A 20202-nucleotide genomic window follows, 5' to 3' on the forward strand; every position below is an offset into this window, starting at 1 on the left:
TTTCCGCCAAAATAAAAGTTGAGAAAAAGCAAGAACTCCAACATTCATAAATGTTAGCATTGTAATTTTACTGTTTTTTTACATTTATTACAACATTCACACGGTGTTCAAATTGGGATCTGTAATATTTTCTAATGTTTTAAAAAAAGGCTCTTCTGCTCAGCAAGGCTGCTTTTATTTGTACAGTAAAAAATACATGCCTGATTCAAGAAGGGGGTCTGATGGCCCAAAAAAAATAATTATTTTACTAACTTATTAATTTTAAGTTAAATTGTGCTTTGTTGGTATAAAGTCTGCTAGAATGTTAAAAATGTTCAGTGTTCGATCATTTTAAATTGTTGTTTTGTAATTGATTTTTTTCTTTGAAAACCAAGACAAAACAGTAAAAAGCACATTTTGAAAAAAGCACATTGTGAAAAAAAATAGCTAAATACATGGGGGAAAAAAACTCGAAAAACCGTGTTCAGTATTCGGCCCAGTGTTTCATTTTGTTTGGTTTTGGCCAAGAATTTTCATTTCGGTGCATCCCTAGAGAAAAACTAACAAAAGACTTTGGAATTTCAGTGTGTATTTCACAAGTTTTAAATATGTTCCTCATTCCAGCTCTGGTAAAGTAACAGTAACTTGTACTGAAATATGTCCGGAGTTAATTTATTTAAAAAAGTTATGTTGTAAAAAAGGACAGTTCGCCCAAAAATGAGAATTGAGTCATCATTTCCTCACCCTCATGTCATTTCAACACTGTATGATGAATATAATTTTCCACACAAGTAACCCAAGTCTGTGGCATCCATTGTATGGACACTAAGACATTTCTCAAAAAATCTTTCATGTTCCACACAAGTCAGTCAGTCATACTTTGTTGTACAGTCAATGTATAGTTTTGGAATGACATGATTTTTTTGGGTGGACTAGGCCTTTAAAAGCACATTTTCAGCGCAGCTCCAGAGATTGGCTTTGTAAGGTGCATTCATATACGGAGAGTAGCTTCGAAAAAGCAAAAATCAGTAGCCTCATGTAAAACACGAGTGTGTGTATTGGAAAACAGAACCGTTTCAGGCCTTCACATTGAGGGACACAACATGTGCAGAGTATAACTTTAAATGAATCACAGCCTTTTGCGGTAAATATAGTCACACACCATATTGAGATTTTAATGTGATTAATTGTGCCGTCTTACTTCTGCAATCTGCACAAATGTAGCCTGTGGGTACTGGGCCATGAGAACTTCAGCAGTCTCCTTTAGATAGGCCATCTGCATGTAGATGTTGAGCCAAGCCACTGGGGTTAAAGGACTCAAACTCCAATTCAACTCCTGAATAACAACAAATGGTGTAGAGTGTAGTCCAATACATCATACAAGCTACAGGTTTAGGCACAAAACAGATTAAATGATGATATGAAGATAATATACCTTCATGATGATAATTTCCATGCTAAGAATGTCATCCTCTGTGCAGGCCCCATCAGTAATATAAGCAAACTGATGCACCTTAGGAGGGTAAATTTCCTTTGGAAAAAGAAAAAAAAAAAACCAACAACTTACATTTCAAGTTCACAACATTCTGACAAATGCTGCAATTTTCATAAACCAGTTCTTAAAATGCAAATTACACTAAAAGGATATTACAATCCCTCTCAAATGTTCAGGCTGAAATAAAAAGGCATCTACAAGTAAAACTTACCTCCATTTTGGCACTGATGAAGAGACAGGAGATGCCTATAAGCTGTAGTGTTGTTTTGAGAACATTTTCTTGAGTGGCCATGAAACGATCAAAGTAATCCTGACCCAAGTAAAACGTTTCTCTGTGTAACTTGTACACCTCACAAACCTGAAAAACAGTGGATGCCAATGAGTGTCAAATCACCATACAACATTTCGGTTCTCATAAAAATAAAACCATCCATTTCCAGAAAACTTCAACATTTAGGTCTATGCTAGGGTATGCGGCACATTCTTTGTACTGCAGTTTTTGATGTTGTAAATGAGAAGAGAATTGAAGTGCTTCCACTTTTGAATGCAAAATATTTTACCAAAACATTTTGGTCAGAATTATTGTGCAGTATGACGCTTTTGTTCAGTGAAGTTTGGGAAATTTAGCAGGGCCTAGCTTGTTGTCGGAACCAGCCTTTATGCATAATGAAAATACTTGTGTGAATTTCTAACATTTACCAATAAAGATACAATGGTACGATGCAAGTCATGCGTTGAGGAAAACGGGTCTCAAATGCAAGACACTTCTGATAGGAGGGCAAGCCATGTGAAATGCATCTCACAGGATTTCAGTATGAATACATGTACCATTAAACCCCTATTGTGACAAATTTCATCATTGGCATAGTACATGTTTCTAATAACGCAATATTTTATTCTTGAATATAAATGGATGACAGAAAAACAACACACTACTACAGACGGTGACAACAAAAGACAGCCGTGCCAACAAGCACTTGTGTGGGGGTTAAGATACACACACAACTTTAAACATACAAAGATTTTTTAGTCAGTTTCTGGACAGCACAAACACTGGACAAGGTTGAAATGTTCTTGTCCACACGTGCTGATCAGGCATGCCACCAAACGGATGGAGCGTGCGTGTCAAAACTGAAGTTTCCTTTGGGCTGTACTTGTAGTTAGTTTTTAATTTAAAAAAAAAGGCTGTTCCCCAAGTTCTCAGGTTTTGTAAACAATCTCGGAGCGTGCGTGTCAAAACTGAAGTTTCCTTTGGGCTGTACTTGTAGTTAGTTTTTAATTTTAAAAAAAAGGCTGTTCCCCAAGTTCTCAGGTTTTGTAAACAATCTGATGTTTAGTCAAGAATGAGGTTTAGTCCCCACCCCTCTTAATGAGATTAGATTAAGACGTGTGAATGTTTAAACAACGATTGCAAACCTCCATTAGCCAATCCAGCAGAATCGCTCTCATATTGGGTTGAAGATTTGGATGTCTCTCCATAACATGTGTATCTCGCAGGTAGAGTTTGTCTTTTCTAAGCAGGTTGTTCCACACGTCATCTTTGCTTGCCCAGCTATGTGAAATTACAAAATTTAAAGTTGAAAACACAACTGATTCACGCATTGACATGGAGGACCAAAAACAACATATCGTCTAAATCAATAAATAAAATTCCAAATGTTTTGGGCTTAAAATCAGTGCTTTGATATGTTGACAGTTCTCTAGAAAGTTAACTTTTGCATGTAAAACCATGCATATCAAATGAGAGTCATCAACACTGCATCACAGATTCTTGTCTTGTCAGAAAAGATATTCTACTGGCAAATATTTATACATGTCAACCTAAGGTAGTTAAAAGTTTGAGAAGCCATAAATATCTCACCAGAGGGCCGGCAGAGGGGTAGAGCGTGTGGGAGTGAAGAAAATGTTTTCTGAGGCATACTGTGCGAATCCCACGCTGCCGACAGCAACCGGTTCCTCAACTTCATCAGGTGTGGGGATCCGCCTGCATGGGCTTGTGTAACCTGTGTCGGGATTCCAGCAGGCCTGAACAAGAGGACAAGATGATAGAAGAACAAAAATAAAAGGTAAGTGCTCTAACGGATATAAACAAATACAACAGCTCGCCCTCTGCAACTAGGAGAGGCTTCAAAGGCTTTTTGAAAAGGACCTTCCATGACACAAAACAGCTTACCATGTAAGCTCAAGCCATGACATTAACCCTAATCACTCACAATACAAAGGTGGCATAGGCTGCAAAGATAATTATTATACAGGGCTGTAACCAACATAGACATTTGATAAACTTGATGCGGCTCTGTTTGTTGACAAAAGCTACATTTTAAACTGGTCTGCCTCTGCAGACTATCAGAATTTATATCCAGTGCGACACTTCAGTTATTAACAGTGAAAGATTGTTAAGATGCAAGTAGCTAAACATTTATCAGTTTTACAATAGAAATGCTAATAAAATATCCATTGATGCAAACTACTCAAGTTCCTATCAAATTTCATGTTTTTGAAAATATAGGTTTGCGATTCATGTAATTTATCACTAATATCAGTAAACGAGTGCACATTTTTAAATTTAAATATTTATTTAACCGACTAAAATTTTCTTCCTTTATTCTCTTAAATCCATTTAATTCCTTTAAATAACTCTGCATTGCTCCTCCCAAAAAAAGACGTTGTTCAAAACATTGTTATGGCCTTAATATTAGGTTAAACATCCATGTATACATTTACCACAAATAGTTGAATAATTTCAGTACATTTTAGGCCATAAGTGTCATTATTAAATCACTTTGCGATCTACATAAGAGACTAAACTAAAAATGGAAATTAGTTTAAGGTCACTGATATGCCATGCCTTGTGAGGCCTATGGATACACACACACACACACACACACACACACACACACCAGTCATGACTCATCCATACCTGGGATGCACATGGTTTCTTTCTTGTCATCTCTGTGATCTCTTCATCTGGATCTTGTAAATGCTGTGAATTCAAAAACAAAACAGTCAGAGACTTAAATCTCTCATCTGAGTTTTTAGTAGAAGAAATAATAAAAAAAAAAAACGTTTCCTTACAATAGCCACGTCTGCTTTTCTCTTCCTGGGACGCAATGAAATAGTTTTAGGAGCTTCATCTGTAGTGTTAAACTGCTCTGTTCGTAGCCTGCATCGAAAAGTGATACGATTACATTTCCACATTGGCCTGAAACTCTGTGTAAGAGACTAACTGGGCTAACTCGCTGCTGCAACTTTTCAATGCACACCGATGGTCAAAACTGCCTTAAAAAGAGACGAAACCGAACTTACACTTTCTTGCTTGGCATGATATCCTCGCGTGTGACCTTCTTGAGTGTGGAGAGCCTAAAATATAAAAGTGTTACTTTATAAAAATGTCCGATTTGTGGCGTTTAATCCCAACCCCCCTTCCTCATGTACGTCTTCACAAAGCGCTTTGGGCGCGGGGAAGTAGAGCTGGGCACAATGTTCAAGAGGTCAAAACTACACCAAAAACGCAACCGATCGCTTCAAAACCACAGATATATGCACTTCACAGTCTATATTTTTAAAGCAACCCCAGTGCATGCCCATGTTTCTTCCGTTTTTATTAAAACTACACCTTTGCTTTGCTCTACCCGAGGGAGTCAGAAAATGGCCGAGCCAATCATGATTCCTCATTTCATTGAACCCGCTCTTTCAGCAGCTTAAAGTAAGAAACCAAAGTCTCTGCAATCCGACATTCCCAAATTTGCTTCCCCGAACCTTTTTAATGCATTTGACATGTGTAATGCTACTTTTCACGATCTTTAACAATAACCTCGCGATTGTGCAATGCACGTACCTTATTGTGATGCTCTCTGAAAATGCCTTCTCTCCACGGATGTCCACGGATGTCCTCGAATGCAAAAGTTAGGATGGTGTTACACAAGGCATTATTTAGCAAAACTGCTCCAATACTCTGTAAGCAGGCAGCATATGGCTAAGCTGTGATGTGTTCCGCAGTCCGCTCGATCTGAGCTGGCGCCAGTAATTTTGCGCCTTGTCTTATAACCCGCCAGCAGTGGTTAAATGGGGCCGTCAACGCGGGTCATTTAAAATCCCCGCTTTGCTATAACGGCAGCGAAGCGAAGCCCTGCGATCGGTGCCGCTGGGGGAGTGACACCAGCACGGAGCGAGCACGCGAGATCCCCACGTTATACTTCAAATATTTAATGTCAATAAAACAAAGTTTAGAAAACATGAACATTTTGCCGGCAAAATGAGGCGTGTGTTTGGTGACGTCACGCGGGAGGCGGGATTGCGGTAGCGGAAGTACGTCGAGCACATGGCTAGCAGGCTCAAGAAGTAAACAATCCGAGTGTTTGGGTTAAAAAGTTGGACTATATCACGCTGCTATGTCAGTGATATATAAAATGCAATGTTGTGGCTGTGCTGGGTTGGCCGTTTGAGATGTCAAGAGTTGTCAAGGTGCTATAGCGCTTTTTTTTGGTCCAGTTGCTGCTGTTGTGTTACGCAGGCAAATCAGTTTCACTGTATTGACTGGCGCCCCCTTAGAAATACACTATATACTACAATATACAGCGGCGTTTTAAATATATTATCAAATGTGTATCTTTTACGTGTTCGTGTAGAGGATTTAATGCATCTTAGTTGTCATTAGATCCACACTTTCTATCAGTATATAACCTTTGACCGGTCACATGACCATCAAAACACAAATCTGGGTTTTGTTCACTGAAGAACTGACGTTTTTCAGTCTTTTCGGACGCTTAAAATCAAATGTCATAGGCATGATTCACGCCTATAAGACCCACTTTGAACTTCAGCAAATAAAGCAGCGCTTATAATAAACAGAACATTATCGTTCTTATCGTTATCGTATTTATCGTTCTTGGTGTGAACATGAACTAGGACTGAACATGAAATGACAATAAACAACTTTATTAATGTAACGAAAATGGATTTGTTGGAGCGTCTAGTAAGAATTTTTCAACCGGTTATTTGAAACGAACTGTTTAAAAGAACAGATTGTTGGAAACGAGTCAGAAAAGTCTTTAAATTACACCAAAACAGTCTTTTATGTATTAGATTTTTTACTTTTGTCAGTTGTGTTTCTGGTCAGTTTGTTCAAAGTGTGATTGCTAATTTCAGACAATTGTGTCTATGACAGGATGGGCTGATCATTGAAAACATGCATGATATTCCTTACACCCTTGAGGTGGGTCCAGAAGTGTGTGCATCCATGACAGCTGTGTGTGCAGCCGTCAGGGGCCTTTATCCATCTTGGCCGCTTGGTGTTCAGATTCTCTCAGCTGCAAACCATTCAGCGTTGGCTGTTGCCCTGGCCTCAGGTCTTTGCATGACTGTACAAGCCATCATGGATGCCATTTAAAACTGAATTATTCTCTGACAAGATGTTTAATGTATATTAACGTATGCACAGGGCTGGATTTTATCCGTGCAGAGGGTTTGTGTCCTCACATGTTGCAGATGAAGGCCTGTTAAATGCTTGTGCTGGTGAGCTGCTGCGCTACCACAGACACATTGGAGCAGAGCATCTTCAGATCTTTACAGACATCAAGAAGAAGCACAGGTATGATCAGATCCGATTACATTACACACAACTGGCTGGCCACAGAGCTCTAAAAGAGGCACAACACAGTGTGGCGGTTTCTGTTATTGTGTCACATGATCACATGAGTTATATTTGAAAATGGACATTACAGTGCTCATGCCCTAACTTCAGATGTGAGCATAGCTGAGACGGCCCAAGCAGCTGAGTTCTTCCTCTCTGATGGAGTCATCGTCACAGGAAGTGCCACTGGAGCACAGGCTGATCCAGAGGAACTGAGGGGTGAGTCTGATTCTCTTTAATGTGACTGTATTTTTACATTACATTCTATGTCTTCAATGTATCATTAAGTAAATTAAGATGTGATGCTATCCAATATGTCCTCTTATACTATTCTATGTAGCATTTAAAAGTTGGTTAGATTTGTATTTTTTTAAGAAGTTTATTATGCTCACCAAGGCTGCACTTATTTGGTCAAAAACACAGTAAAATAGTAATATTATGCAATATTATTACAATTTTAAATATATTTATGTTTTAATTTATTTTAAAATGTTTTTTTTTTTTCCCTTGATGGCAAAGCTGAATTTTCAGCAGTCATTACTCCAGTCTTCATGTCACATGATCTTTCCGAAATTAGTCGTGGCCTAATAGTTAGAGAGTTGGACTTAAGACCCAAAGATCGCAGGTTCAAGTCTCGGTACCGGCAGGGATTGTAGGTGTGGGGAGTGAATGACCAGCACTCTCTTCCACCTTCAATACCACGATTGAGGTGCCCTTGCACAAATTCTGAGAATGAGACTCCATATTTGGCAACACGTCACTTCACTTCACTACAGTACAGCTCATCCTATCTCATATTTCATCCTGACATTTTTCTGCAGCTTCATAACATCTCACAAAATGAAATCAAACTAGCCCTATTTCTACCTAGAAATTTACTGATGCAAACATCATTTGTCAGGGTATCTTATAGTGATCAGTTTATTAAACAGAAAAATTGAATGAACAGTGGCCTGCAAAAGACAGGATGCTGTTTGACCTATTGGATATATGGTAAACAACATGTGTATAGTGCCATACATGCACAAACAATTTTCGAGGGCTTTCATGTGACCAGCATGATGCCTGACTTAACAGGACTTTAGCCTTTTGCTGTTCTATGTCCCTTTACACTCCAACACTGCTTTTTAACTTTTTTTTTAATAGAAAATTAATACATTTATTAATACTTTTATACAAAAATGTCAGTAAAGACTTTTACATTCATACAGTATTGATAAGAGTTCTTTTGAACTTTCTATTAATCCAAGAATCCTGAAAAAAAAAAAAAAATATATATATCACTGTTTGCACAAAATGTTAAGCAGCACAATTTCTTTCAACATTGATGAGATTTTTTTTTTTCATGAGTATTCGAATAATTTCTAGAGGATCATGTGACACTGAAGATTGGAGTAATAGCTGCTGAAAATTCAGCTTTGCCATCACAGGAATTAATAACTGTAAAATACATTAAAATAGAAAACAGTTATGTTAAATTGTTCATGATTTCACAATATCACTATTATTTATCAAATAAATGCATCCCTGGTGAGCAAAGCTGTACAGCTTTAACACTAATGCACCTTTGTGACACACTCTCATTGTTCAGTCCCATTCAGAGATTAATCTGCTAATTTAGAGGTTAATCCGCTTCTAATGGAGCCCAACAGCTACGTGTTTAAGTCCTTAAAAACAGTGGTGTCCTTTGGGCAGAAATGATGCCGCACAGTCTACTGCCCCCTTCCCTCAAAACCAGTGGCCTTGCATGGGCTAACATAGACATCAGCACTGCCAGCTATTTTAAATCCCACTTCCAGATGGCCGGTGATCATGGAAGGCTGTAAACATAGGCATGGAAACCAGGCCCAGCCTAGTCTGCCACTGCCCTGCTGCCTACTTTGGACTTGTGCCTATTGCCTCCCTTAGTTTTGATCCATTGGACTGGGGAAGCTGTCAGATGGAGGATGAGCCACAGCCTGCCAGAATCCTCATTACAATGAAGGAACAACATGTTTTTGTATTTTTTATGCATGCATGTAGCAGAGATATGTACTCACACATGTTTTGCTGCCCCTTTTTCTGAGCCCTATTTGTGTGACAGAGGTTACCCAGTCTGTACGGATCCCTGTTCTCATCGGCTCTGGTGTAACCCATGATAATGTGGAGCACTACCTTCAAGCAAGCACCATGATCATTGGCTCCCATTTCAAGAAAGGAGGTTACTGGGCAAATGGTGTGGATGCTGAGAGAGTCAAGAGGTTCATGGGGAAGATACATGAACTTAAGGAGTAACTGTTGTAATTCAAATTGTAAAAGAAAAAATAAGTATGAGCAATGTGAAGATAAAATATTTATTTTTCACTTTTAAAAGGTTTTATCAAATATATTCTTGAAGATAAAAAATAAAGCAACACCAAAAAGGCATTTAAATATACAAAGTCAAAACATTTGAACAATTGAACAATATGAATCACTGGCAGTAAATCACAGCATAACGCTTTGTCATGTGAGTAACATTAAGATATCACCTTAATATGTGACCCTGGACCACAAAACCAGTCTTAAGTCGCTTGGGTATATTTGTAGCAATAGCCAAAAATACATTGTATGGGTCAAAATTATTGATTTTTCTTTTTTGTCAAAAATCATTAGGATATTAATTAAAGATCATGTTCCATGAAGATATTTTGTAAATTTCCTACTGTAAATATATAAAACTTAATTTTTGATTAGTAATATGCATTGCTAAGAACTTCATTTGGACAACTTTAAAGGAGATTTTCTCAATATTTAGATTTTTTTGCCCCCTCATTCAAATAGTTGTATCTCAACCAAATATTGTCATATCCTAACAATTATTATCCTAGCGTATTTATTCAGCTTTCAGATGGTGTATAAATCTCAATTTCGAAAAATTGACCCTTATGACTGGTTTTGTGGTCCAGGGTCACATATTTGATGTAAAAAATGCATTGCTTTGTACAGTACAGTCTTCAATTTATTGTAGGCTTCAAAACTGAATGTTTTTTTTTCTTTCAGTTAATATTCATGCACCAGTCACAGCTAAGCTAAAATAGATGCACACAAACATCATTACACTGTTTAAAAACGTTCAAATCCTAGACTATTAAAATGCAACTCACTTGCAATTTTGTAACACATGCTTTTCAGAGTTATATCAGTGTCAGACTATCAGAGAGACTTTCTCCTTAAGATAATACCACACTGCATTTAACAAAACGTTTTTCTTAATCCATACTGGTCTCACAGGGGAATGGTTTCATGGCATGATTTGTTTTTACCCCCTAAAAACGACTATTCATATATCACAAGCCAGGTTGTTCAGTGGTTTCAGATGCAATTGATTTTTCTCAATAGTTGTACAGGCGCTGAGTGGGCTGTTTGAAGTAGCCATAGCGGCGCTCTGAAGGTGAGTAGTGTGTTCTTGCGAGGTTTTGCCTGTTGAGGGCACCACGGTTCAGTTTTCTGTGCTCATAGGCTCTGGCACACTGCACTGAGAGCAGAATGGTGCTGCAGGGCAAAGGGCTGCCCCATGCAGCTAACCGCCAAGAAACGTGACGTCTGATTGGCACAGGCCTAAAGGGGTAGATTGACAAATCACAAGCCAACATAACCACGGTTACAACATGGAAATATAGGTTACATATCAGTGTGAAATCAATGGACTTGTTCTCTTCATTTTATTTGGGTATGACTGCCGTGCTTATGCCTGGAGCCATAAATGTGCCCCATATGGAATGCAACTTTCAACCCACAGACCAGGGGCCAGTAAGATTTAAGGATTACGTTTTTAAAATAAATCAATAATTTTATTCAGTAAGGATGCGTTAAATCAAAAGTGAACGTGAAGACAAATATTTCAAATAAGTGCTGTTCTTTTAGCCTTTCTATTAATAATAATAATGAAAATCAGTTTCCACAAAAAATGTTAAGCACAACTGCCTATATTAAGCAAACCTGTTTTCAAAATTAATAATAAGAAATTTATTATTTGTATTATTATTTATAATTTAAAAGACGCTGAAGACTGGAGTAACGGCTGCTGGAAGTGCAGCTTTGCCAACACAGGAATAAATTACATTTGAAAATATATATTTTTAAATAGAAAAGTTTTTTATTGTAATATGTAATAAAATTACTGTTTTACTGTATTTTTAATCAAATGCAACCTTGGTGAGCATGAGACTTCTTTCAAAAATATAAAAAAAAAAAAATCTTACTGACCCCAAATATTTTAACAGCATAGTGTATATTAAACATATAACATGTCATTTAAGTTGTTTAAATAATGAATATTGGCTCTAGAAATGAGTACTACAAATGATAGTGGCTAATTGTTCTTAAATGTACCTAGCCTTGTCCTCTGTTTCTTCATCTGAGCCAAGGTCTTCCTGATCAGGCCTCATCTGGTATACAGACATGCTGGGGTGCTCGATCAACAGGTTCTCAAGAATGTTTGTGTCAGCGGAACCAAGTGACAGATTCTCTGCACAGGAAGCATAAATTACTTCAGTTCAACAACATTACTTAGGTCGGTGGTACTGAGAGAAATTCGTCTGGTAACACAAATTCAGGTCCAGTTCCAATAAAGGATGTCAGAGCAGCGTTGACGCTTGAATTCATGGGACAATCTTTTCCCTCTTTCTTTTACAGGCCCAATGAGTAAGCTATACAATATGAGGGATACTGGGGCTAGTTGTCAAGCGGGTGTTTGCCACAAGGACGATAACTGTTTTAAGTTTTAGACTAGAGATAAACAAGTGTTAGATAAGTGAATGCAATAAAACCACACTAGGATACATTCAGACAAGAAGGTTGTTTTTAACTGCTCAGCACAAGGTTTTTTTTTTTTTCCACCAGCACATTTTTGTCACATATTTTTAAATGTTACACATTTATGTAATGTATTACAATATGTCACTATTGTACATCACAGTTACTATGATTTTTAAAAACATGTTATTTAATGGTGAAAATTGACCTTCATTTGTCTAGTGAACTGCCCTGGTTTCCTTTATATTTCCACTATAACATACACAGAGGCTAGAAATGAAGGTAATGACACTCACACTTTAAGCCTGATACGATTTGATTCATATTTACATCAATAAACCTAAGGATGATTGTAGTGTAAAAATCAGTCACATTTGATCAATAATTGAAAATTATAACCAAAATAACTCACCATGTATTTTTATAATAACCCATTCTCCTTCATCAAACTCGAGGAGGTTCGCACAGTTATCAGTTTCTTCTGCATTATCACTGTCTTTCTCTTCTCTTCCCACCAGCTGTGCAAGTATTCTACTGATCATTTTCTGGTATGGCTTTGTCAGACTGCTTATCTGTTAAAAAAATAAAATAAAATCAATAAAGAGTTATGTTGCCCTCTAGTGGAGTCGAGCCCCAAAGCAATATTTTCCCTTTAGTAAGATATGAGCATATTTTGCATGCAAGTGTTTCTTTCTGTTGTTAAACTTGTTGATGGAAAGTAACGTGCAAAATGTTTCAGGTGTCACATCAGACACTGTAGACAGCTAGACAGCTTTACGAACTATTAAATGTAAGGTCATTTTCTGCTGGCCTGGTACAGCTAATGCACTTGGCACATATCAGCTGGTTGACCTGGACATGCTGTTCCCTTCCACAGATTGTCTGGAATCTCTTTCTAAATTTAACTTGGTTTTAGAGTAAATTCATATATGAATCAGAATCAGATCATCAATACTCCTGTACAGGATCAGATATGTGCAGGCATGTCATCCTACTCTGCTAAAGGCAAAAACTAGGAAGTATTTTGGAAACTGAATTCTATGAGCCCAGTGTACAGACACAAAACTTCAGACACAGAATACCATTCTCCTTACAAAGATAACTTATTTGTACACATTACATCAGATGACTGAAACCAGCGTAACATTGCACAAATATGCACTTTGTAAGACCCTTTTAAATACAATTAAAATGTATTTGAAATATTGGTGATGAAGACATCTGTTTGCCTTTTCCTCAACTCTCGATTTTTAAACTCTTTCCAAACAAAGAGAATCCTGGTTCATTTACTGTTATTTTTGTAGTAATTGTTTTTACACTCGTTTACGATGTTTCGTTTTTATCATCAATCAAAAACTAAACACTGTTGTGTTTATAATTAATACCCTAAAATTATCTCCAATACACGTCAGTAAGAGGGACAGGAAGGAGTGATCAGCTGTAGCCCTGGCCATGTAAAGCAACTTGTTTACAGTCAAGCGCTGACTGTAGCCTACATTTCTTCATTGCTACTGAAATAACTGCCATAAACACGACAATAATAACATACGCGGATTATCGAAGAAACTACAGGCATTAATGAACAACAAAATAAGACTAGCTGCTTTTGTCTATCTTGTCCTTCAGAATTTTAATAAAAAAGTGTTTAAACACAGTTGAGTGTTTAATTACAAAACAGTCAGCTTAATTTAACTGTACAGATCAGCGCAGTTTTCTCGAGAAAACAACACATTCACAGGTTACTTTAAACTGCAAAGAAATGTCAGAAAGATGCGGTAAAACAACGTTTAAGGTTTGCCCACCTTGTTAGCTGTCAGAAAAGTAGTTTTTTTTTCAGTCCGGCAAAGGATTATGGGAAATGTAGTCTGGGGTAGAGTGGCAAGAGTCAGAGATGTAGTGCCCTCTGGTGGAGTTCATAGGCACTCCAGCTGGAGATCGTGACAGGCCTCCTTTCATTTCGACATTGATAACTATTGACATCTACTCTTGAGCTTTTTCTTTTCTTTATTCATTATTGCGTGTTTAAACACAGTTGAGTGTTTAATTACAAAACAGTCAGCTTAATTTAACTGTACAGATCAGCGCAGTTTTCTCGAGAAAACAACACATTCACAGGTTACTTTAAACTGCAAAGAAATGTCAGAAAGATGCGGTAAAACAACGTTTAAGGTTTGCCCACCTTGTTAGCTGTCAGAAAAGTAGTTTTTTTTTTCAGCCTAAAATGCCTCTGCTTTATCTTAATTGTGTCGCAGTCGCTGCCGTCGGTGTACAGTCTGGACTTGTTTATGTACCCGAGGCTCCTCCTCCTTGTTCTTGACTGTACTCGACCTGACGTCGACAGGCTCCGCCCACGAGGCGGGGCGCCAGTGGTATTCGCACATGCGGATGTTGTTGTTTATGGCGCTCCAAATGGTTCATTTGTTGACAAGACTGACAAACACGACGGATAAGTGTATTTGCTTTTTGATAAACATGACAGTCCTACAAAAGCAACTTCTGATACAGATAACAAGGACAGCTATAGTAATAACTAGATAAAGAAACGTTCAAGACAAAGCCTTTTCAAAGGGCTCTATTAAATTACATCAGAATTATACTTTTTAAATATTGAGAACATTTTAACAATACTGTGATATTAATCCTAACGTGATAATTTTGCTCAAAATAATCATGATATGAGATGTTCATGGTTATCCAGCATTGATAATAAATCAGCTTAATTACAATGATTTTTGAGGGATCATGTGACTGAAAACTGGAGTAAAGGCTAATGAAAATTCACAGCTGTCAGACTCTGTGAACCCTTCTCAAGAACCTGGAGATCTATGCAAAAGAGGAGTGGTCCAAATGTGATGTGATGGCTGTTATCTGTGGTTTGTTCACTTGGAGCTTAGGCACTGCGTTGGTTATAGTCTGAAATTGATATTAACTGTAAACTTCTGTAAATTCTTCTGTAAACTGCAAACTCCTCAAATCTAATGAAATGCTGCTCCAGGATCAAAGAGGATGTTGATTTATGAATGTTGTACTTGATGTTCATCCAATCATGTTCACCCATTTACTATATCCCTTTGCATATATAGGCCTACTGTTTGCCCTGAATGTCCTTTTTACACAATTTTTGTATCCATTATATATCCAAGTTTGTAGTATGTAGTATGTATACTCACTTTAACTTGAACTTGGGACAAAAATAAATTTCCATAATGTTTCACTTCTAAGTAACTGAATTTGGAAAATATGTGTAAATATAATGAAAAACAACTGCTGATTGAAAAAAATGGGGGAAAATACCAAGTAAAAAAAAAAAAGAATAAGAAGTAAATATTTGTTTTTTTTTAATATTCCTGCAATGAGTAGTGTTTAGCTTTAATATATATATATATATATAGTGGGTACGGAAAGTATTCAGACCCCCTTAAATTTTTCACTCTTTGTTATATTGCAGCCATTTGCTAAAATCGGCCAAGGCAAGGCAACAAATAGGGTGAGACAGATGAAGTAACAAGACACAGGTGAATGCAATCAGAGATGATGAGTCCGGCAAAGGATTATGGGAAATGTAGTCTGGGGTAGAGTGGCAAGAGTCAGAGATGTAGTGCCCTCTGGTGGAGTTCATAGGCACTCCAGCTGGAGATCGTGACAGGCCTCCTTTCATTTCGACATTGATAACTATTGACATCTACTCTTGAGCTTTTTCTTTTCTTTATTCATTATTGTGTAATTCCTATATCCCCATGTATGCTCGTGCATAACTGATATAGTAAAATACATTAAAAGCTTTTTACTGTTGTGAGATTAGTTTCTTTTCTTTCTTTCTTTTTTATCACAAACCTAAATAGTATTTTCTTGATATTCTTCAAGGATGTTAAAGATATAGGCCTAAGTTAAATAGCTATGTGATATTTCTATCTGCTGTTGAAAATTACTTCATCTAATTTAATAATAGCTTAAAATACCAAAGCTATTATCTTCAACCCCATACTGTTTAAAGTTTAAACACTGTCTCAAAAAAGTCCATCATACAAGTAGCTGTATAACAGTATAAATGTGTGTGCTATTTTGAAATTAGCCAAAGCACGTTAAGTATGGCGTTAAGATGAACAAACGTTCTCCACATGCATGTCACACGCACGTTAATATGTTTGTATAAGCTAGGTTAGGAAATAAATGACACAAAGCGAGCGCCATATTTGTTTACATACTGGATGTCTCACAGGTGCTCACAGATACCTTATACAACACTGATGAAAAACACTGACTTATTCACAGCCGCAGACGCTGCCTGGACGACTTACCTCCTACCTGCACACTCTTGTCAAACTGACTGGTCATGGTGCTGCAAAAATGTACGTTTAGCAATAACAGGAGGCTAAACCCAGCCTTTAAACTGAGCCTAAAAAACTCAATGAAAGAAATTCAGAACTTAGTGTGACATTTTTTTTTCAAAGATTGTAAATCCTTTTTTTTTTGCACTATATCATTCCTGTAACTTTGTAAATTAGTGTTAAGTACTAAAGAGGGCTGGTCTTGTAACCCACCACATACCATGATGGGTTGTAACAGCAACTGAAAACATGGCCAGTGCATGACATTATTGCAATAAACATTTTTGTTGTTGTTGTTCAAAATAATTATGCAAACCCTATTACCACTCCACATTTTATTTCAAACTTTTTTTTTTCCATTTTATTTTTATGCTTTTGATGTAGACTAAAAAACACAAGGTTTTTTTTTTGTTGCCTCACCTTTGCCTCTGTAGCCTAAATCTTTCTTTCTTTCTTTCTTTCTTTCTCACAACTTCTGTCATCTTGAAGGGTGGTGTTTTGACGTGCACCACACAAACTTAATATGGGACAGTATTCTGAATAACCTGAGCCAATGTTCTTTATATTACTGTTTATCTATGATCTCAAAATATCAGATAAGCAATTTATGAGAAACATCTCCTCCTAATTACATTTTCAAATGATTTATACGTTAATAGCTTGGACTGGCAGGATCTTGAAGAGATGCATAAACTAATCTGACTACCTAATATGAATGATCTGAGTGTGAGATGCATCCTGTTCATATTAATATTGTCATGGTGGTAACACAAATTAAAGCGAGGGGACACACAAGGCAATCGGCTCTACATCAGAACAGACTGCGGAAGTGTGCAAAATGTAGAGTACTTGAGCAATCCCACACTGATTTCACCCAGAGTGACTGGAACAGGCGTCTGCTACAGCTCCTCTTTAAAGAAGAAAAGGTAAGCTTTTTAAAAATGAGTTTTAATGTGTATTATATCAATGTGACAAAATTATCTGATAGTATACTGAAATAGATTTTGTTTTAAAATTATAGCCTATATTTTAATTGTTTTGTTTTTAAAGGCATATTCTTTAATAAATAATGTCAAATTTTTAACACATTTCTGGAAAATGTTTTTAATTTGGTATTTATTTTTCCATTGTTTGCTTGCAGAATGTAGTGAAATCTAAATAAAGGCTGTATTACTGTGAGCAATAAAATTTGCATATCATAAAATGATTTGGAATAGTTGATATAATGATGCTGCATGTGAATGGGCAACTGGCTGATTAAAGTACGTCATCTGTGTTTGCATATCAGTGTGCGTTTCTGTTCTTCTCATTTGTGTGTAAAAGGGCAAATGATCTATTAGCGTTTATTTCCAGGTTTCTCTTGACATCACAATGAGCAGTCGAGTGGATGATGTTATGCAGCTTTGCTGTGAGGTCTCAGCCAGCAGGAAGATGAAAGCAGCCGTGAAGAGCTCTGGAAAGGGAGCTGCAGCGGCTGGTGGAGGTGCTTTTGTAGGGGGAATGGTTGGAGGCGCAGCCGGCATAGCTGTTGGTAAGAACATGCCTCTGTTTTCCATGCAATCCATGAACTTTCATTTACTTTCATCACAGGGTGGTGTTATAATATCATCTTTAATGGCCTAGTGCCGTGTTTCTCAACCTATGTTGCCTTCAGTAAGGTTAATCCTTCATCAACAGCAAATAAGAAATATTATATATTACTAGAAATTACAAATATATATGATTAAAAATCATAAATTAAGTTACAATTTGTAGGACTATTACAGATATAGTAATATTATAAACATACATACACAGTATTGTTTTTATTATTTTAGTCATGTTTTATTTTTAATTATTTTAATATTTTATTTTTAATATTTTAATTTCTGTTTAAGATTTGAAAAAGCACAACACTGTAATTTGCGCCTATTCTAACTGTTAACAAAATAAGCTAGTTATTCACCTTTACAAACAAAGTTAATTAATCATACTCTGTGTATCTCTTAATATATTACTCTAGGTGGTACTTTGGGAGGTCTTCTGGGAACTTGGATGACCAGTGGCCAATTCAAACCTCTTCCTGAGATCATCAAAGATCTGCCTCCAAAATATAAGGAGAAACTGTACTCTGATGTCATGGGTGCATTGGGCACTCTGGACTGGACAGACGTGGCTGGCCTTATTGCTCTGGTTATGGGCAGTGCCACTCTGCAAGAGCAAGTTCTTGCTGCTATACTCACGTATGCCGAAAAAGAGCTCAAGGCTGAAGTGCAGTATAGAAACCGACCGCTAGAGGGTTGATGGTGAGCGTGATTTGACCAAGTACAACATGTTCCTGGATCAACATCCTCGTTGATCCTGGAACATCATTCCAATCAACCAATCAGAATTGAGAGATAACCTTTCAGGAAATGTCAGTTTTAGGCTTAAAATCAGGATTAGGCGCTTCTACACCCTTGTTAATCAGCTATCATTTCCCTCTGATTTTAGGAATAAATTATGGGTAAGGTTAGGTTTAGGGGTGGGGATTGGGTTAACCTCCTGAGACCCTGTGACCTCATATGAGGACATTATATTTTGGTGTATTTCTCTGAGACTATACATGCCACAGTTTTAAGTCTGGATGTCCTGTACAGAGCACATTCAGGGCTTTTCAGAGATACTAAATGTTTGGATGTTTCACCATGACCACTCCCTCTCCTTGGTCTTCAAATATGTCTGATATTAATTTAGTGACACTCTTATGGAAATATGATAATATTTTGTAATTATCATTTAAATCTAATTTTTAAACTGTGTGTCATAAATCAACATCTCAGGAAAATGTTATGGGGTTTCAAATCAAAATATGACTTTCTGTTACAAAACAGGATGTTGATTTCATACATGTCCTCATATGAGGACACTGGGACTAAAAGCATGTTTATTACGCATTTTGGGAGACATAACAAATGAACAGGGAAAGAAATTATATTTCTATATTCTATGAAATATTATATATTATTATGAAAATCTTGTCAATTATTACTCCCATTATTACACTCGTTTTTTCGTTACATGTTGCCCCAAAAACACATTAATATGCAAATTAGATTTAGTTTATTATACATTGTATATGAGAAAACCCATTTATGGCAATTTTACACACATTTTGCATGAAGAAAAATTGTATATTAAATCATTCTGTTATAATATAGTTGAGAATCATCTTTATACAAAGTTCTGAAAAATCCTGAAAACTAAAAATGTATTGATTTTAAAAATCTATTGTTTTTGCCTATGCATGTTCATGTTTTTAAATTGAGTCCCGATGTCCTCTACCGAGGACATAGCATAACCTATGAATGAAATATAATTTTTTACATTTTTTTTTAATGCTCTAAACAATGTAAAGACATGAAAAAAACTATTTTTTTCCTAAAAATCTTTTCTCGGGTCTTAAGAGGTTAAGTCTGTATTTTTGGACAGTAATGTTGATCCAGGATCAACAAAAGATGTTGATCCAGGAAAATGTCTTGGCAAAATCACAGCGACCAGGGTTGATGTCACCGTCACCAGCCAGTGGTTCTCAATCCTGCATCCCCTTGCTTTTGTACTCGTGTTTCTGATTCTCTGCAGCTCCTATGCAGACTCCTCTTCATCATCATCATCATCATCATCTTCTTCTTCTTTTTAAGCAATAACATTGTAACCTTATGAAGACAATTAGCTATTTCTGTGCATAATGCAGATTAGGTTATTCTAATAAAGCAGGTTAATATGTGGCTTGTTTTGTGGTGCAGTTTAAACCAATAAACTTTTATTTCTCATTTTAAAAAGGTAAAAATGATTGCTTAATTGATATTTTTTAAACAATGAAGTCAATATCATTTATAAAAAAAAATGTCAAATGACATGTTGCATGATTTTAATTGTTTCATTTTTCAAAACCCCAGCTACATGCCAGGTGAATTTTATTTTGGATAATAGTTTATTAAACATGTCTTATAAGTCTTCGTCGATTAAATGCA

The 20202-nt window shown here is 36.6% G+C and overlaps 4 protein-coding genes and 1 long non-coding RNA gene across 5 annotated transcripts; 2 read left to right on the forward strand and 3 right to left on the reverse strand.

Annotated features, from left to right (window-relative positions):
* Positions 1 to 231: 231 nt before the first annotated feature.
* LOC107698625 (uncharacterized) lies at positions 232 to 9682 on the reverse strand. Its single transcript, XR_001635366.1, has 3 exons — positions 9501 to 9682; positions 7787 to 7789; positions 232 to 247 (listed from the first exon to the last, which is right to left on the reverse strand). It is a non-coding gene; the product is annotated as an uncharacterized LOC107698625 (long non-coding RNA).
* LOC107698623 (G1/S-specific cyclin-E1-like) lies at positions 1126 to 5682 on the reverse strand. Its single transcript, XM_016499680.1, has 9 exons — positions 5313 to 5682; positions 4781 to 4834; positions 4550 to 4637; positions 4395 to 4457; positions 3336 to 3499; positions 2891 to 3026; positions 1686 to 1832; positions 1415 to 1510; positions 1126 to 1315 (listed from the first exon to the last, which is right to left on the reverse strand). The coding sequence occupies exons 2-9, from the start codon at positions 4795 to 4797 to the stop codon at positions 1163 to 1165; spliced, it is 864 nt and encodes a 287-aa protein (XP_016355166.1). The 5' UTR covers positions 4798 to 4834; positions 5313 to 5682; the 3' UTR covers positions 1126 to 1162.
* On the forward strand, positions 6599 to 9417 carry LOC107698624 (uncharacterized protein F13E9.13, mitochondrial-like). Its single transcript, XM_016499681.1, is given in 5 exon segments — positions 6599 to 6822; positions 6915 to 6935; positions 6938 to 7064; positions 7198 to 7325; positions 9190 to 9417. Coding segments are annotated over 5 exon segments (627 nt in total). The 5' UTR covers positions 6599 to 6662; the 3' UTR covers positions 9381 to 9417.
* A 300-nt stretch (positions 9683 to 9982) lies between the features above and the next one.
* LOC107698626 (tumor protein p53-inducible nuclear protein 1-like) lies at positions 9983 to 14178 on the reverse strand. The gene is made up of 4 exons (XM_016499682.1): positions 14062 to 14178; positions 12295 to 12454; positions 11460 to 11595; positions 9983 to 10685 (listed from the first exon to the last, which is right to left on the reverse strand). The coding sequence occupies exons 2-4, from the start codon at positions 12422 to 12424 to the stop codon at positions 10460 to 10462; spliced, it is 492 nt and encodes a 163-aa protein (XP_016355168.1). The 5' UTR covers positions 12425 to 12454; positions 14062 to 14178; the 3' UTR covers positions 9983 to 10459.
* Positions 14179 to 17076: 2898 nt separating this feature from the next.
* On the forward strand, positions 17077 to 18555 carry LOC107698627 (protein C19orf12 homolog). The gene is made up of 3 exons (XM_016499683.1): positions 17077 to 17136; positions 17564 to 17741; positions 18213 to 18555. The coding sequence occupies exons 2-3, from the start codon at positions 17582 to 17584 to the stop codon at positions 18491 to 18493; spliced, it is 441 nt and encodes a 146-aa protein (XP_016355169.1). The 5' UTR covers positions 17077 to 17136; positions 17564 to 17581; the 3' UTR covers positions 18494 to 18555.
* The last annotated feature ends 1647 nt before the right edge of the window (positions 18556 to 20202 follow it).

Source organism: Sinocyclocheilus anshuiensis, unplaced genomic scaffold, assembly GCF_001515605.1.
Source record: "Sinocyclocheilus anshuiensis isolate Anshui unplaced genomic scaffold, SAMN03320099.WGS_v1.1 scaffold134, whole genome shotgun sequence".
In the NCBI taxonomy this organism is placed as follows: Eukaryota; Metazoa; Chordata; class Actinopteri; order Cypriniformes; family Cyprinidae; genus Sinocyclocheilus; species Sinocyclocheilus anshuiensis.

Coding starts and splice junctions, on each gene's coding strand:
- LOC107698623 (XM_016499680.1), bottom strand. Junction 3,500..4,394: donor AGAAACCATGTGCATCCCAG/GTATGGATGAGT, acceptor CCTCTTGTTCAG/GCCTGCTGGAATCCCGACAC. Junction 3,027..3,335: donor ACCCCTCTGCCGGCCCTCTG/GTGAGATATTTA, acceptor AATTTCACATAG/CTGGGCAAGCAAAGATGACG.
- LOC107698626 (XM_016499682.1), bottom strand. CDS start 12,424: ATGATCAGTAGAATACTTGCACAGCTGGTGGGAAGAGAAGAGAAAGAC. Junction 11,596..12,294: donor GGTTATTATAAAAATACATG/GTGAGTTATTTT, acceptor CTTCCTGTGCAG/AGAATCTGTCACTTGGTTCC. Junction 10,686..11,459: donor GAAACAGAGGACAAGGCTAG/GTACATTTAAGA, acceptor CTACCCCTTTAG/GCCTGTGCCAATCAGACGTC.
- LOC107698627 (XM_016499683.1), top strand. CDS start 17,582: ATGAGCAGTCGAGTGGATGATGTTATGCAGCTTTGCTGTGAGGTCTCA. Junction 17,742..18,212: donor CGCAGCCGGCATAGCTGTTG/GTAAGAACATGC, acceptor ATATTACTCTAG/GTGGTACTTTGGGAGGTCTT.